The following is a 17,017-nucleotide window of genomic DNA, read 5'->3' as shown; positions in this document are numbered from 1 at the left end:
GGCCGCCCTTCACCAACATGGCTGCCTGCGCGGAGCACTCTGGGACTCGTAGTCCGGCCCTCGCGTGGCTTCCTAACATAAGAGCGGCGCGCGCCGGACGCTGTGCGAAAACCCGTATGCATCCTCGATACTGCTGGGAGTTGTAGTTCTATGCCCTATCTCTGCCCCTCCTGTTTCCGGTGCCGTCACGGGACAGAGCCGTCGGTGACAGCCCCAAGGGCCCCCGCCCCGCGCCCATGGCCGAGCCGGACCGTGAGTCGGGGACCCCGGTGGGAGGGTCGGGCCGCGCCGGGGCCTGGCTGAGGGCTGCAGGCCCCGGGGCCCGAGGAGGGGCACGGTGGGGCTGGAGGTTGGGGCTGCATGGCGCGGAGTGGGATTCGGGGCGGGGGTGGAGGGTCGTTGCTAAGTGATCCATCTTGCTAGGTTGGTGGGTTTCTGGGTCGCGAGCTTTTAAGGGTCCGTTTGCCACGTCCCCCAAGTTCCTAATGATCGCGTGTTTCTCGCACCTTGGTTGCTGAGGACCCTCGTTGCTAAGGACTTAGGTTGCCGCGGACCCGGTTGCTAAGGGTACCTGGTTGTTAGGCGGAACTAGGATGCTAGGGGACCCCTAGTGCCCCTCTCCTATCTCTTCCCTCTAGTTCCTGTGCCCCTCCTAAACATGCCGTCCCCACTGCACCTCCTCTCCTAAACCCGTCTCTACTCAGAGCATTTTCTTATCTCCTCTCTTCCTTTTTAAATTTCCCTCTGTTAGTAAACCTAACCCTCCCTGCACACACACGCGCGCGCACGCACACACACACGATTTTCTTCCTCACTTCTAAGTCTTCCCCCATGCCCTGTATGCTTTGCTTTCTCCTCCCTCTCCTAAACCTTCCCGCCCCAGCCTCCTTGTCCCTCACTAACCACTTGTCCTGACAGCACTGTCTACTCTAATACGGTCTACTTTTCCCCATCCCCTCCCTTCCTCTACTCCACTTTTACCCCCACCTCCCACCCCAGTGTAATTAGCTTGGTGGGTCTTCTTGCTCCCTGCCCCTCTGCTTTGAAGCCCTTCATTCCCACTTAACCATGCCCCCCACTGTAACCACGTCTGCTCCCCCTCCTCCCCCAGCCTCTGACCCTCTGGAGACCCAGGCAGGGAAGGTGCAGGAGGCTCAGGTGAGATTTGGGGAAGGGTGGAGGGAAGGAGAGAGATGGACTTGTTCCCGCACCCCACACCGGGGGGAGGTGGCAAAGGGGACACAGTTACCCCAGGGCCCTCAGCTCACTGCCCCAGTCCCTTGCCCCAACTCCTGGTTCAGCCTCCTGGGGAATGGTGGATTCTGGGGACTGTCAGAGAAGGGTGTGCAGCCTCAACTCCAGGCCTGCCCTCCCAAACTTTTCTCTTTCCTTGCTCCCTCCCCCTATCCTTTCTGAACCTCATTTATGCTGGGCCTGGGAGAGACGGGCATCCGATTTGGTCCCTGAACATACAGATCTCACGGACAGGTGACTAGAAATGACCCTCCAGGGTGATTATGAAAGTAGCTCAAGGCAGAGTAAACTCTGTGGGGTCACAGAGACTCCAGCCGGTCCGTTCCCTGGGCGAACCCACAGGCTGGCCCAGGAGTCAGATTGAGGTGCAGACACCTCACAGTAAGTGAAGAGTGACTTAGAATTTTCTTAGGCAGGGTGAGAAATGGTGTTCCATGCAGAGTGCACAGCTTGTGCAAAAACTGGGGGGCATGAAGGGTATGATGTGGTCACTAGCCTGGTGGCTGGGGGTGGTTAGCTAATTATAGCTGAGGTTAGCATTTATTGAGTACTTATTCCAGCTGGGTACTCCGCTCAGTGCTTTATGTACATCATTTCATTTCATCTTCCCAGAATCCCTTGGGGGGGGGCAAGGCCTACTGGGGCCATTTTACAGATGAGGAATCTGAGGCAGAGCTGTTACATAACTTGTCCTCAGGCCCCCCTGCTAGAAGAGCAGGGACCACTTTGCAACCCACGGCACCCTGCAGGTTGCCTTCCAGAAACTTCAGGAAGAGGTAGCCAGGCCGCCTCACAGAGACTTGAAGGCCCCACCAGCACCTCCAGCTCCCCCTTAGGCCAAGTTGCTCCCACATGCTGGGCAGGGCCCTCGAGTCCTCCCACAGAGCCTCACTGTCTGCAGCCTGAAAGACTGCCAACCCCCCCAGAGACGCGAGATCGCCATTCAGATGTAGGGCAGCGCAGAAGCTGAGATGAAAGCACCTGACAGATGCACAGCAGGGCCACACTGAGGGGCTGAAAGCTTCCTGTCAGGCCGGGGCTTCTCCCTCGCCTGGCTCCCGGGGCTCAGCCACTGTCACAGAGAAAGGTTTAATGTTAAAAAGGGATCCTCAGTCCCAGAAAGAGAGATTCAAGGATGTAAACTGCAGCATTGTCTGTAATAGGGCGACACTGGAAACAGCCCAAGTGGCTGTCAGTAGGCGGGTTAAATGAACTATGGCTCATCCTTACAATGCAACACTATGTAGCTTTTTTAAAGGACGAGGTGGATCTATAGTATATTGTTCTGCGGAAGACGGAAGATGTTGTACTATGGCATGACCCATTTCTGGAAAACGAATGAGTTTTATGTGCAGAGAAAAAAATCTAGAGTCATTGCCACTGTACTGTGAAGGGTGGTCATCGTGACCAGGGCAGGTGAGGGAACTGGAGGCAAGTGCCTCAAGTCACACATGGTCTAATGGTCAAAGTTTTCGCAAAGCTTATGGAAAAGCAATTAAAAAATTTAAATGTGTTTGGAAGGGCAGTTCCTATTCAAAAAGGCTTGAAACCAGAGCAGAGAATGATGGGGGAGTCTGTCATTGGAGGGGTTTTAGGCAGGAGAGTGCGTTAGTCAGAATTGTGTTTCTGTGAGGTCTGTTGCAGGGCCCAGCCCTGGTGTAGCACACAGCAAGCATCCATTCGTTCAGTGGTGGTTAGTTCTGGAGCTCCTGCCAGGGGCCAGACCCTGTTCTTGGTGCTGGGCGTCCACGGGTAAATACGAAAAATCCCCACCATCTTGGAACTGACATCATGGCAGACTCCATATCTGTTGGTGATCGGATGGTTAGACTGAAGAAGCCAGCAAGAGGGGCTCTTGGAGCGGAGGGCGGGATGGGCTGACACAGCCAGGCCATCACCCAGAGGGCAGTAGAGTCCATCAGAGGTGGAGGCTGAGGCTGGGAGCTTAGGGAGGAGTTCAGGACAGGGCCCCCAGAGGGAGGAAGGCTGGACCAGGTAGAGCCCTGGGGAGGGGACACATTATGATGGGAGGGTAGGAGAGGGAGACAAAGACTGGGGGACAGAAGCCACACTGAGATGGGGCCTAGGAGGAGGGGCAGGTTTAGGAGAGATGCTAAAGCCCAGTTTGAGATGTGGTGGGAAAGGGAGGCCAGGAGTCACTTAGGAGGAGGCATCCAGGAGGCTGCGGGAACCCCAGATCTGGGGACTGGGAGGTGGCATTATCAATGGCTAGGCCAAGACCATTGGCACAGATGAGGGAGCAAGCCCAGGAATGGTGGAGAGAGGAAGTAGAGAGGGCCCAGGACAGAGTCTCGAACCTGCCATCTGGGAGCCTGGCTGAGCAGCGGAGTAGATAATGACGCTAGATAATGACTCGGAGGGGTTGGAAAGGTGGAGTCCGGGGCTTCAGGCAGGAGCGCTGAGGGCCCCAGGGTGAGGACAGAGGCGTTTCCACTGGCATCATTCACGGGAGTGACTGTGGTGAGGAGGGCAGCAGGCCCACACCACAGGGGACGGGAGGGGCTGCAAGGCAAGGACACGGGACACCGGGCAATGTCAGCACTTCCCGAGCACTTACCCCACTGGGTGCTGCGCAGAGCACCTCCCCTAGGTTAACGCGTGTCATCTCAGATAGCCCTCTGATGCAGTGCCACCTCTTCTGAGCTCCGTTTCCAAGATGAGGAGCATCAGACTCAGAACAGCAAAGAACTTAGGCTCCTCGGGAGCAGCAGGACCAGGTTTCTAACCCATGCAGCCCATCCCAGAGCCCAAGCACACCGGCCCCCGGACCACCCCTCTCTTCCTTGGGCCCACCCCCAGCCAGAGCCTTTCCCCCCCAGACCCGGGTGCCACCCTCCCCTCTCCTCCCTGCCTAACGCCACTTCTGGGGCCTGGTCACCCCACCCCCACCCCTTCCAGGACTCAGATTCAGACACTGAGGAAGGAGCTGCAGGCGGAGAAGCCGAGAGTGAGTATCTTCCTTGGGAGTGGGGTTCTGGAGGAGCAGTTTAGGGCAGGGATGTAGTTGCTACCCCTCACCCCCACTGAGGGTGACAGTCAGGGTATGTATATTGGGTGCAATGCAACCTAGAGGTCCCCGGTTGTGGGAGGGTGGGGGATCCCAGGGCTGGCTGGGGCAGGGGCACTCGGGGCCCCAGTGCACCCCAACTGAACGCCCACCCTGCTGTTCTCGCTCTGCTTTTTGGCCAGTGGACTTCCTGCGGAATTTCTTCTCCCAGACACTGGGCCTGGGCACCCAGAAGGAGCGTCTGCTGGACGACCTGACCCTGGAAGGGGTGACCCGCTACATGCAGAGCGAGCGCTGTGAGTCCCCGCCCTGCCTTGCGCCACTTGCCCGGCTCCTGGCCCCAAGTGACTTCTCAGCCGCCGCCACTTGAACCATCACACCTTTTGCTTCCAAGTAACAAGAAACCCAGGTGCACCCGGCTTAGGCCAAAAAAGGGAGTATTGACCCTGTAACTAAAATCCAGCATTAAGCGTGGCTGGATTCGGAGGCTTCCGTGTTGTCAAGAATCTTAACCCCCTCTGGCGCAGCTTTTCTGTGTTGAGGTGGAAGGGACTCCTGGCAGGACCGAGTGTCAGTTCCACCAGCCTAGTATCTCCTTCCAGGGGTTCAAGCGAAAGGGCAGAGATTGGCCCCAGTTGGGCCAGGTTGGGTCACCCTCCTACCGCAAACCAATCACCGTGTCTCTGATTGGCCAGGCGTGGGTCACACCTCCATTGCTGATTGGCCAGACCTGTTTGACAGACTGAAGGTGATACCAATAGTAATTACCCCATAGGGTCCTGAGGGGTGCAACACCTGAGTAGAGACGTAAATGCCCGGAAAGCGGCCCGGAAGAGCCGCGTGCCCTGTGACTATCACAGGAAGCGCGTTTCGGGGTGCTACGTAGGTGCCTGTCTACTAGGTCACCATGTCATTTCTGTTTCTTGCTGCAAGTTGAGGTCACCAGAGTCTGAGACACCGGGCCCTCGGCAGTCCTCAACGAGAACAATCGACCCTTTGAGGGCCCTGAACAGCCTTTTGTTGAGAACGTCTTCTCCCGTTTCCCTGTCCTCCAGCTGCTGCCGGCTCCCTGCTCAGGCGTCCAGGCTTGCTGCGCTGAGCCTCCCTCTCCTGGGCCAGGCCGGGCAGCTGTCTGCAGACATCTCCTCCCCAAAGACAGCACAGGCAATGGCCGCAAAACTCTGGTTGCTTCCGTCCTCCTGCACTTGGGTTTTGGGACGGACAGTTGGCTCATGAGGCTGCCTATGAGGGGCACAGCGAAGAACAACAGTTAACTGAGCCCTCCCCATTTGCCAGGCACTGGGCTAGGCACTTGATAGGTGTGATCTGGACAGAGGAGGAAGCGGAGGCACAGAGAGGTTGTGACTCCATGCAGGGTCACACATCTGGCAAGAGGCAGTCAGGACTCCTGAATCCAGAGCACATGCTCCCTCCCACGGGGCCCCAGCTGGGTCCAGCTGGGCCCGGTCCGATGGCATCCCCGAGACAAAGCCGAGGGCTTCATGACCCTTGCTGTCCTCCTTCGCACAGGATACCCCAGAAGTCCCCAGTTCGCAGGCCTCACACTTGTGCCTGACCATCAGCTGACGGGCAGATGCCTGGGGCCTGCGTGGCAGGGCTGCCCGCCAGCAGCTGACAAGGCAGCAGGGCTATTTCTGCACAGCCCCGTGTGGTTGTGAAATGATTCGACTCCTACCACACCTTCCCATCCTCTTTTCTGAAAGCCAGGAGAAAACGGGGGAATGAAGTGCTTAGACGCGTACAAATCCTGGGTCTCAAGAAGTACAACTGACTCAAAGAATAATAGCAGACACATAAATAGTGTGTGCTCAGTGCCGGGCACTGATCTGAGCTTTACACGAATGACTTCATTCTCTTGACAGCCCCCTGAAGTCAGGACTGTAATTGTGCCCATTTTACAGAGCAGGAAGCTGAAGCCCCAGGGGGGAGAGCTGAACTAAGACCCCCTCCCCCACCCCGCTGGTGAGCAGGAGAGCCAGGATCTGAAGCCCTCTTACCTACCTGCTGCTCACTGGGTGAGGGCCAAGAGGGGCAAATCTTTGGTCTTCCTCTGAAAATGATCAGACTCCGGTGGCTGATGTGTGTTTGATTATAGAGGAAAGGAATATGCTGAAGGAACTTGCTAGAAATAGATGGTCATTCAAGATTGTGTCCAAAAGGTGCGGCATAGCCAGAGATTTCTACAATAACCTGTAGCTCTTCTGGGGGGCACCCCCCTGCTGCCCCCAGCCTTCTCTCTAAGAGCGCATACGTTTTTGTCTAGATCTAGTTAGGAGGGGAAACTTCTCTCCAAGTGGCCGTTTCTCGAATCTGTCCAATTTGGTATAATTTGAAATAGTAAATTCCTTGTCCCCACGCTGACTCTGCCACCAGTTGACTGCATGGTCCTTCCTCTGTCTGAGCCTTGGTTTTCTCATCTGTAAAGTGGGGGTGTTAACACACACACCCCCCCCGAGATGGGAAGACCATTCATGCATCTGAAATGCCCGCCGTGGGGCCTGGCACTGCGAATGGCGTCGGGGGCTGTGATGGGTGCTGTTATTTTGGGGCTGAGCGCACTGTCATATGATGTGGAAACTCCTCTCCTCCAGGTCGCAGGGTCATCTGTTTGGTGGGAGCTGGGATCTCCACGTGTAAGTGCGTCCCCTCCCCCCAGTAGCCACTGCCATGTTGGGGGACCCCCATCCAGGGACTGGGGGAAGCCGTGTCTGAGCCCTTGATTGGGGGGGGATTGATGGAGTATAGATGGGGCCGAGGTCCCTGACCCATCGCTCCCCACCCCACCTCCCCCAGCCGCCGGCATCCCTGACTTCCGCTCCCCATCCACGGGCCTCTACGCCAACCTAGAGAAGTACAATCTTCCCTACCCGGAGGCCATCTTTGAGATTGGCTACTTCAAGGTATGTGCTCCCCAGGCAGGAATGTCTGTAATGGTGAGGAGGGCGCGGGGATCGCCTGGCCCCAGCTCTCAGCTCACCACGGGCATCTGGGTGCCCACCAGCCCTCTGGTTCTCTCTCCCACAGAAACACCCAGAGCCCTTCTTTGCTCTTGCCAAGGAACTCTATCCTGGGCAGTTCAAGGTGAGCTCTTTTTTGCTGGGGGGCGCACAGGAAAGCCTGGGGGACAGCAGGCATGGGAAAGGCTTCCTCTGGGGCCCTTCAGACAAGTGTCACGTGGTCATGAAGTTCCTGGGCTCCGGGCCACCTGGGTCCACCTCCTGGTCCCTCATTTCCTGCTCTTGTGACCTTGAGCCTCCATTTTTCCATCTGAGAAATGGGGCTAGTGATGATTCCATGAGGTAAACCAGCCAGAGCGCCTGGAACACTTCCCAGCCGGTGGCGACGCATGGCCCCTGGGCTCTGTCACGACCGGTGTGGTTCCGCTTGCTCCCCTCCAGCCGACCGTCTGTCACTACTTCATCCGCCTGCTGAAGGAGAAGGACCTACTGCTGCGCTGCTACACGCAGGTAGGCGGCCGTGGGCACCGTCCCCCCTGGCCTCAGTTTGCCCCTCTGTAAAGCAGAGGCCAGAACAGCCTCACCCTTCAGGTGTGTGGTGACGTGGCAGGGAGCTCCGCTCAGCGCCATCCCGAGCGTGGGGGCAAGGGACGTCACGTGTGAGAGGCCACTGTTTGCAGCGGAGACTTCCTGTTCCGTTAGGGTTGTCAGCACGTGGCCACCGAGTGACTGGAGCTGACAAAGTCAGCACACCGTGACCGCTTTCCAACTGGCAGGTGGGGAGTCGTAAGGAAGGGGCATCTTTTTAGAATTTGCACAAAGGCCTCGCGTGTAACACGGGCCATGGCTCAGACGTGTCAGGTGCTGAGCCATGGGCCTTGCCCCGGAGCTCGCCGGCAAGGACAGCTCACGTTGTGGGCTTCTGGACTAGCCAGCAAGGCGTTTGGGGCATCCCGCACCCCTCACTGTAAAAACTGTTGGCGCCCCTACCTTTGATTTAGGAATGTGTGTTTTATGAACGCGTGTGAATACGTATTGAAATTACGCAGTGTCAGTTAACAGCGATATCGTGCTGTAAATGATCCCTCAGGTGCTCCTGGGGGCTCAGTCGGTTGAGCGCCCCACTCTTGATTTCGGCTCAGGTCATGGTCTCGGGGTCGTGAGATCGAGCCCCATGTCAGGCTCCTCGCTCAGACTCAAGTCTGTTTGAGACTCTTTCTCTCCCTCTGCCTCTGCCCTTCCCCTCCCTGTGTGCTCGCCTCACTCTCTCTCTCTCCTTCTAAAATAAATGAATAAATCTTTAAAAAAAAAGAGACCTCAGAACCCAAAATTATAAAAGAGAGAATACTTGAAGATAAACGGGCGTTCTAACATTTTCTTCCTGCACCTGGCGATTTGGAGCCTGCCAGCCTGGGAAGCTGCCACCAGGGGGAGGATGAATTTCTTTTAAGTCCAGATTTCTCAAATGGGGGCCAGAGCCCGCTGCCTAGGACTGGCGGTGGTGGCCTGAGAAAGGACAGCCTCCTCCTTCCGGGACGAGCCCCCGCTCAGGATAAACTGGACCTTTCTTCCCAGAGTCCGTTTTATCCACGGGACGTGGCTCAGACATGACACACACAGCTCACTCCAAGCCAAGGGCTCCCTCGTGCGTGATTTCATGAAATCCGCACCGTGGCCCCGTGTCATCATCTTCTGTCACAAGTGCTTATTGAGTGCCGAGCCCACATCAGGCCCTGCTGGCGGCGACATCCCTGCCCCCCTAGAGCTGACAGTCTGCTGTGGGGAGAGGGACAGTGGACAGGACAGGTAGGAAGCACAGCTAGGGTGTCACGAGGTCTGTGGAGCACAATTAAGCCGGAAAGGGAATTAGAAGTGTTGGGGCGGCGGAGGAGGGGGGGGATGCTGTTGTCAACCGGTATCAGGGAAGGCCTCACTGAGAAGCGTGCATTTAGACAAAGGCCTCTAGGAGGGGACGGAGGGAGCCACGGGATCATCTAGGGGGAGAGTAGGTTCCAGGCAAAGGGAACAGCCGGGGCAAAGGTCCTGAGGTGAGACTGTATTTGGCACGTTCGAGAAGCTGCATCCGAGTGAGCAGAGAGAACAGCAGGAGAGAACGGAGGAGGCGAGCTCAGGGATGGGACGGGGACTGACCATGTGGGATCTTGGGGCCACAGCAAGGGCTGAGTGAGAGGGAGCCACGGGAGGGCTCTGAGCAGGGTGGGATGTGACCTGACCCAGGGGTCCCTCTGACTGCATGTTGGGGACGACTCGGGGGTGCAGAGACCAAGGAGGAGGCTGCCGTGACGGTCAGAGCAGAGGAGGATGGAGGCTGGCCCAGGGCAGGGGCCGCTGAGGGGAGAAGCGTGCGGGTTCCAAATCTGCTTGGAAGGTAGAGCGGGCAGGGCCGCTTCTCTGTGAAAGCCAGCAGCAGTCCATCCTGGGGCCCGTGGGAAAGGTGCAGTCGTGTGTCCCCGACTGGCAACAGGGAATGCATGGCTTTAACTGCACATACCTCAGCAAAACAGCCGATTACAGAAAACAGACAAACGTGGAAAAAAAAAAAAAAAGTTCCACTCTCGTGTTTCAGGAGACCGCTTTGTTTTGTTTTCTTCAAACTTGTCACCCTCTCCGTCAACCTCAGCCACTTTTTGAGTCACTGACCTAGTTTTCTGGAACACACTGTCTTCGCCCCTTTCCGGATTGTGATGATGTTGCGCTTCTGGAGCTATGTATGATCGCTATTTTTATCTCCAGATATAAGTCTCCATTCAAACATGAGAACAGTTGCCCTGTTCACTCAAGCCCCTGCGATCTCCGCAGCAAAGTAGCTTTTAAATATATTCATGGCATTTACCCTACACGTGAGGCTTGTACTTGGCTTTCTCTCACTTAACTTCCTGTGTGGAAGACCCTTCCGTATCCTCACCCACATAGCAGCTTCCTGCCCTTCCTTCCTTCCTTCCTTTAAGATTTTATTTTTAAGTAATCTCTCCATCCAACGTGTGGGACTCAAACTCCCAGCCTCGAGCTCAAGCTCTGCTCTACCAGGTGAACCAGCCAGGCACCCCCAACTTCATGCTTTTTCAAAACCGCTGTTGCCTTTGTGTCCATCAGGGGGACACAGTGTTCCGAAACAAAAAAGGAGCCAAGGTTTCAAAAGCAAGAGAGTTCAGTTGAAAATCCGGACTTCAGGCTTCTCCTGCAGATTGAGAAGAGCTGGCTGCCCCCGGGGGAGCACTGGGCTGGAGCTGGGAGGCCACTGCCCATCCTCACCGTGCCCTGCTTGCCACCACACACCCAGGCTACATGTCACTCCCCACATACCATCATGCGTTCATCACCACCTGGCCTTTAGGAGAGGGCGTCCTGGGGCCGTCCTCCCCAGCCCTCAGCTTCCCTCCCTAGGGGCCACTGCTGTTGTTGGCTTCTCCTATCACCGTTATTTTTTTTTTTAAGATTTTATTTATTTATTAGACAGAGAGCACACAAGCAGGGGAAGCAGCAGAGAGAGAGGGAGAGGCAGGGTCCCCGCGGAGCAGGGAGCCCAATGCGGGGCTCGATCCCAGGACCTGAGCCAAAGGCAGACGCTTAACCGATGAGCCACTCAGGCGTCCCTTGTATTACCTTTAAAAACATTCTATACACAGGCAAACAAATACACACCTTCATATATAGTTTTCCCACAGCCTTTGTTCTCCTGTGCCTTTTAACCTCTTGGAGCGATCATTTCCACATCGGGACATACAGGACAGCCTCATTCATTTCTCGTTGGTGGTTTCTCTATCAGAAGTGGCCTCAGAACAACAGAGGCAGCTCAGTAGTTTTTTTTACATGCTGTTTAATTATTTGCACGCACACTGCTTGCTTCCTCACGTGTGAGGGGGGCTGTAGACTGAGTCAAGTAACAAAGGCAAAGCTAATGCGGGGGGAGGGGAAAAGCTGCAGAGAGAGTCTGGGAACAGTGGCTCTTGTCTGCACGTTTGGGGAACAAGCTGATTGCTGGCAGGGAGCGAAGAGAGCGGATGGGGCCATCTGCCCTTGAAAGAGAACCCTTTCGGTTGTGCATGGAGTCTCAGGGAGGCCGTGCCGGGTCAGCTGTGGGCTGCACATGACCGGCCGCCTTGGGGTGGCATCTGCCCGCGTGCTGGGGGCTCCGTCAGCACCTGCCTCCGCAGCATTCCTCACGGGCAAACAAAAGCTGCTCCCAGGGGGGCTGCATGCTTTAAGAAAAATGAGAGAGCACATATGTCTATGTGGAAGGGAAGAATAGTCTTGCTGGTTTAATGAGGAATATATTCGTGTCTTAAAAGAATGCCAGTTAATGTGCCGTCTGTGAAACAGACCACAGTAAGAAACCCGACTGCTGATTAGGAAAACAGCGATTAAAACCAAATAAACCCTCCTGATTCACTTATTTCTGTTACTGCTCAGCCAGGGCTGCCACAGACAGCTGTGCAGGTTGGGTACTGCACAAGGATGCCCCATCTGAGGGCACTCTATTTCCAACAGAGCCACTGTAGGCTTGTCCATCAATGCCAACAAATTTCTGGCAGGTGCCATGAACGTCGTGTGGTCCCAACAAAAAACAAATTTCCTGAAAAATGGAAACAAAGTGGCCTGACTATGCAGAAACACTCCATCTGGGCTGAAGGTGGCAGTGGGTCTGGGCTCACAGACGTATGAGTTTGGGCTCCACCTTTAACCATCTGTGACTTTCACCCTTCGGTGACCCCCTGACAATGAGCAGACGAGTTTACAGAGCACATCCTGCCCCTTGCTTCTCCCTCCCTTCCTTCTCCCTCTCTCCCATTTGCTTCTCTTCACAGCGCCATGCTCTGCCTTCTGCCGCCGGCGGGGGGCGGGGGGTGTCTCACTCCTGAGCCTCTTCCCTCCGTCTCTCCCTCCAGAACATAGACACGCTAGAGCGAGTGGCGGGGCTGGAGCCTGAGGACCTGGTGGAGGCCCATGGCACCTTCTACACCTCGCACTGCATCAGCCCCCTCTGCCGACGGGAGTACTCGCTCAGCTGGATGAAAGGTGAGGCGCTGGACGTCATCCTCGAGGGCAGGCCTCCTGCCCTCTGTCTGCTCCTCGGGGGCTCCAGGCGGTGGGCACCCGTTCCGTCCTGCTCCGTGGCTCCTTTCAGCAGCTGACGGCAGCCCCCAGAGATGAGGCGGCCTCGGGCTTTCGTTGCTCCCGCCACCTCACAGCCGGGTTATGATGGAAGCGAGCTCCGCGCCCAGTGCAGCCACGCAGAGACATGTGTTGGCCTAGAAGCTACCAGATGGGCACACGGTCTGTTCTGTGCGGTCACGAGGCCCCCAGCTCTCTGTCACACGAGGGCTCTGACTTTACCTTACACGAGGGTCCTGTGAGGGCAAACGCAACGACATTCGAATCCAGATTGGCGCTGTCCCAGATGGGGGCCACCGCCGCGTGTGGCTCTCGGCCACTCACAGATGTGACCAACGGTACCAAGGATCTGAATTTGGAATTTTACATCAGTTTTAGTAATTTCAGTGTTAAAAGCCACACGGTGGCTGTGACCACCATATTGGACGGGACCGAGCTAGCGGCACAGGGTCCGATGGCCCGTGAGTCACACTCCACAGAATGTGAACCTGGACACGGGCCTGGCTAGGGACGAGGGCTGGCGGCTGTCCCTAGGGGTGCAGACAACAGGGCTTGTTGAAGTCAGCGTCCCAGTTCATGGAAGGGCAGAGTGTCCAGAACAGGGGGGAAAAAAAGTCAGCCAGTCCACATTTCTCGAATGCCAGTGAGAATCTTGTCTGACATCCATTGTGCTGCCCAGAAGCCCCGCATTTCACCCCTGGCAAGCCACTGCTCACATTCTTTATGCTGACTTCACAAAGCCTCTGGTGTCCGTGTGAGACAGGGACAGCTGTGGCATTTGCGGTGGGGCCCCTGGAGGGTGGCCTTTCTGCCTAGACGCCGGCTGACAGCCGCTGGGGCGAGGCTTCCAGAATAGCTCGAGTGTGCACAGCTGCGGGGAATGGACAACGAACACCACTCCCTTACGTGCCCCTGACAGCAGTAGCGCGTGCAGCCCCCACAAAATCCTAAACACTGTCAGTGCTGAAATGTTTCCAGTTACATTACAGACATCACAACGGGGCTCTGTAAATGTTTGTTGAAGGAATGAATGAAGAGCTGAACAAACAAGCTAGGATTCTGTGGGGTTGGTTGCAAGTGACAGAATGCTTTTCAAGCTTCCTTAATCAGTAAGCGATAAGGAGCATGATTATCATAAGGATGGTGTGTGGGTGTGGAGGGGGGGAGGTGTCTGTCCCAGAACCCAAGGATGGGAAGCAGCTGGGCCTAAGGATGTATCCCCATCCCAGGATCGTCTGCAGATTCTTCCCTCTCTCTGTCACCAGGCCTGGGACTCACCAGGCCTCTCACCCAGGATAAAATAGAGCTGCCCTCCAAGACCCACTAGGAGAGCTTTTTTTTTTTTTTTTAAAGATTTATTTATTTATTTATTTGACAGAGACACAGGGAGAGAGGGAACACAAGCAGGGGGAGTGGGAGAGGGAGAAGCAGGCCTCCTGCCAAACAGGGAGCCCAGTGTGGGGCTCGATCCCAGAACCCTGGGATCATGACCCGAGCTGAAGGCAGACGCTTAACGACTGAGCCACCCAGGTGCCCCTCCACTAGGAGAGCTTTATTGCCCAGGTCAGGGGTTGGTGGGATCCAGTTACCCCTGGAAAGGACAAACATCTGCTCATCGTCTGTTCTGGTGTTTTTTCTTTAAGTCCATAGCTGTAGCCTGGTGCTCGGAGCCCCCCTGGAATCCTGGAGGGTGGGAGGAGGTGGGGGGGGAACAGCTCTCTGAGAAGGGTGAGCAGGGCAAACACCCCAGGAGGCTCCCCAGTGACTGAGGTGTGTTTGTGGACAATGAAGGCTGGCTGCAGCCCCAGACCCCAGCCCAGAGTCGCTTACCTCCTTCTCTCCCTTCCCCTTCTCCACGCCCAGAGAAGATCTTCTCCGAGGTGACTCCCAAGTGTGAGAAATGTCACAGCGTGGTGAAGCCTGGTGAGCCTCGGGGCCAGGGACCAACCCAGATAGATTTGGGCTGGGACCCCCACCCCTCCACGAGCCCCTTCCCAAGAAGGCCACACGCCCATCCACCCCACCTCGGGCCACCCTCCCTCCCTGACCAGTGCCCCAGATCTGTCCCCACTGCTCCACAGCTCCTACCCCAGCCCTTGGGTCTGCCTTCTGCTCCTGCCCGCTCTCTCTCTCTCTCTCTGTGACCCTGACTCTGCCTCCCATTTCACCTTCTCTTCCTGTCTCTGTGTCTGTCTGTCCCTCTGCCTCAGACATCGTGTTCTTCGGTGAGAACCTCCCAGCGAGGTTCTTCTCCTGCATGCAGTCAGTAAGTGGCCTGTGCTCCCCGACGTGGGGGCAGCCAGGGCCAGGCCCTGGGGCAGGTGGCTTCCCCAACTAGCTGCAGATGGGGGGTGGGGGGAGGCAGCCCAGCCCCTGCCGAGCCTCCAGAGCTCTCACTGGCCGCCCTCCCTTCATAGGACTTCCTGAAGGTGGATCTCCTCATCATCATGGGTACCTCCCTGCAGGTGCAGCCCTTTGCATCCCTCATCAGCAAGTAGGTTGGGGTTTGGGACTGGGGGGGGCGCTGCTGGGGACTGGGGGAGCCAGGACAGGTCCTCACCACTGAGCTCACCATCCCCCAGGGCACCCCTCTCTACCCCGCGCCTGCTCATCAACAAGGAGAAGACTGGGCAGGTGAGTTGGCTTTTATTTGAGGCCCCCTCTGATTTTCCCTCCTCCTCCTCCTCACATGGGTCCCACATTCCCTTTCACTGGCTTCCTGGGAAACTGGGACCCCCAGCTCAGAACCAGGAGTTCTAGAATCCAGAGAGGTCAGATTCCAGGTCACCTGGACTCTGATTCTACAGGCCTCTGGGTCACTCGGGACCCTTCTGAGCAAGGGATAGAACCCCAACTTGAAGCGACTGAAGCCAGGACAGGAATGCTTAGCTTTGTGCAAGTGAAGAGTCGGGGCAAGCCGGACCCAGGGCCCACAGCCCAGCATTGGGACGCACCCACTCCCACTTTCGGCTCTTTTCCTGAGGTGGCCTCGCTCCCTCATCCCTGAGCAGGGATGGTTCCTCGAACAGGCCAAACATGCCATGTGCCAGGCGCTGTTCTAAGCACTTTCTTTTTTTTTTTTTTAATTTGTTTTATTTTATTTTGTATTTTTTTAATTTTCAGTAGGCTCCACGCCCAACATGGGGCTTGAACTCATGACCCTGAGATCAAGAGTCGCATGCTCCACCTACTGAGCCGGCCAAGCGCCCCCTGTGCACTTTCTAAGTATTCACCCACTGACAGTACAATGCTAGGAGCGGTTTGGTGATAGCCCCCACTCTACAGATAAGGAAACTGAGGTTCAGGGAGGCCAGGTCACTTGAGCGAAGTCACAGAGCAGGGAACACACCCCAGCCCATCGGGCTCCAGGGTCTGTGTTCTGAGCTTCCCCCTCCCCCACAGACTGACCCTTTCCTGGGGATGATGATGGGCCTCGGAGGAGGCATGGACTTCGACTCCAAGAAGGCCTACAGGTCAGTCCTGGGCCTGCGAGGGTCACAGCCGAGGTGGGAGGGAGGGCGGGAAGGCACTCGGACTGAGCAGAGCGGGAAGGGGCCTGGGACAAGCCTGGGAGCTCTGACTCTCCCACCCACAGGGACGTGGCCTGGCTGGGTGACTGTGATCAGGGCTGCCTGGCCCTTGCCGACCTCCTCGGATGGAAGGTAAGAAGTCTGGGCCACTTCGGCCCACCCTGAGCCCTGTCCCTAGACCCCTGCCCCACAGGTCCTCTGACCCCATGATGCATGGTGACCTCTGACCTCTGTGAACTTTGCCCCCTGCAGAAGGAGCTGGAGGACCTCGTCCGGAAGGAGCATGCCAGCATTGATGCCCAGGCAGGGTCGGGGAGCCCCAACCCCAACACTTCGGCTTCCCCCGGGAAGTCTCCACCTCCTGCCAAGGAGGAGGCCAGGACCATGGAGGGGGAGCAGGGCCAGTGACAGCTGCACCTCCCGGGACAGCAGAGCCGCCACCAGCCCTGGCCCCCTCTAACTTGCAGCTCTTGTCTGGGGAGCTCAGAATGTTGCCCCAGTCTCTTAACCACCCCCTTTCAAAACTGGGGTCCCAGCCCCCTGACCCTGGCAAATCTCTAACAGCACCCAGGGGCCGAGGCCTGAGCAGCTCAGCTGTAACAGTCCATAGTCTCTAACCACCCGCGGGGATGCGGGTCAACCTCCCCTAATCTCTAACTGCTCCCAGGGCCAGGGCTGCCTCTAAACTCCTAACTGTTCTGGACAGGGGCCCCAGGGCTCCCCAGGGCTCCCCATGCCCTCTACCGCTCCTAGGGACCTGTGGCCAAGTCGGCCAAGTCTAACGTACCCTGGGTGGAGTGTGGGCCCTCCAGACATAACACCCTCTGGGGGGAGCTGAGCCTGAAGGCCTCCCCAGTCTGTGTCTCCCACTGCCAAAGTGGGTGCTGGACCCCTTCCCTTTGGGACCCACTTCCCCTGCCGGGAGGGGCAGATAATGTTGCTTATCGGAGACAAATTAAAAACAAAAACAACTAACGATCAGCTCTCCGGCCTCGCTGTTCCTTTCCGTGAGCACACAAAGCAGCAGCTGGAGGGAGGGGGCTAGAGGAATGGGAACACCTCCAGGCTCTCATGAGAGACAGCCGAGGGTACTG

The 17,017-nt window shown here is 56.8% G+C and overlaps 2 protein-coding genes across 5 annotated transcripts in view; one reads left to right on the top strand and one right to left on the bottom strand.

Moving 5' to 3' along the window:
- The first annotated feature begins 99 nt into the window (after window positions 1-99).
- On the top strand, window positions 100-16,904 carry SIRT2 (sirtuin 2). Of its 4 annotated transcripts, none has more exons than XM_081806850.1 (16): window positions 133-252; window positions 1,112-1,158; window positions 4,174-4,222; window positions 4,465-4,578; window positions 6,895-6,936; window positions 7,097-7,203; window positions 7,328-7,384; window positions 7,603-7,770; window positions 12,168-12,297; window positions 14,257-14,316; window positions 14,604-14,659; window positions 14,811-14,887; window positions 14,976-15,027; window positions 15,796-15,866; window positions 15,989-16,055; window positions 16,176-16,904. In XM_081806850.1, the coding sequence occupies exons 1-16, from the start codon at window positions 237-239 to the stop codon at window positions 16,329-16,331; spliced, it is 1,269 nt and encodes a 422-aa protein (XP_081662976.1). In that variant the 5' UTR covers window positions 133-236; the 3' UTR covers window positions 16,332-16,904. The 4 variants fall into 4 exon arrangements, with proteins under 4 accessions (XP_081662977.1, XP_081662976.1, XP_006739449.2 ...); XM_006739386.3 differs by having other exon boundaries at window positions 134-252; window positions 7,702-7,770; XM_081806851.1 differs by lacking the exon at window positions 1,112-1,158 and having other exon boundaries at window positions 100-252; window positions 7,702-7,770.
- The window catches only part of EIF3K (eukaryotic translation initiation factor 3 subunit K), a 142,212-nt gene continuing 141,594 nt past the window's right edge, over window positions 16,400-17,017 (bottom strand). Inside the window, exon 6 of the mRNA XM_081806858.1 lies at window positions 16,400-16,858. Coding sequence (XP_081662984.1) covers window positions 16,605-16,858 — 254 coding nt within the window. The 3' untranslated portion in view covers window positions 16,400-16,604. The remainder of the gene's footprint in view (window positions 16,859-17,017) is intronic.

Source organism: Leptonychotes weddellii, chromosome 16 (genome assembly GCF_054177405.1).
Source record: "Leptonychotes weddellii isolate Sample4059 chromosome 16, ASM5417740v2, whole genome shotgun sequence".
Lineage (NCBI taxonomy): Eukaryota > Metazoa > Chordata > Mammalia > Carnivora > Phocidae > Leptonychotes > Leptonychotes weddellii.
This window is presented reverse-complemented; position numbering and strand designations above follow the sequence as displayed.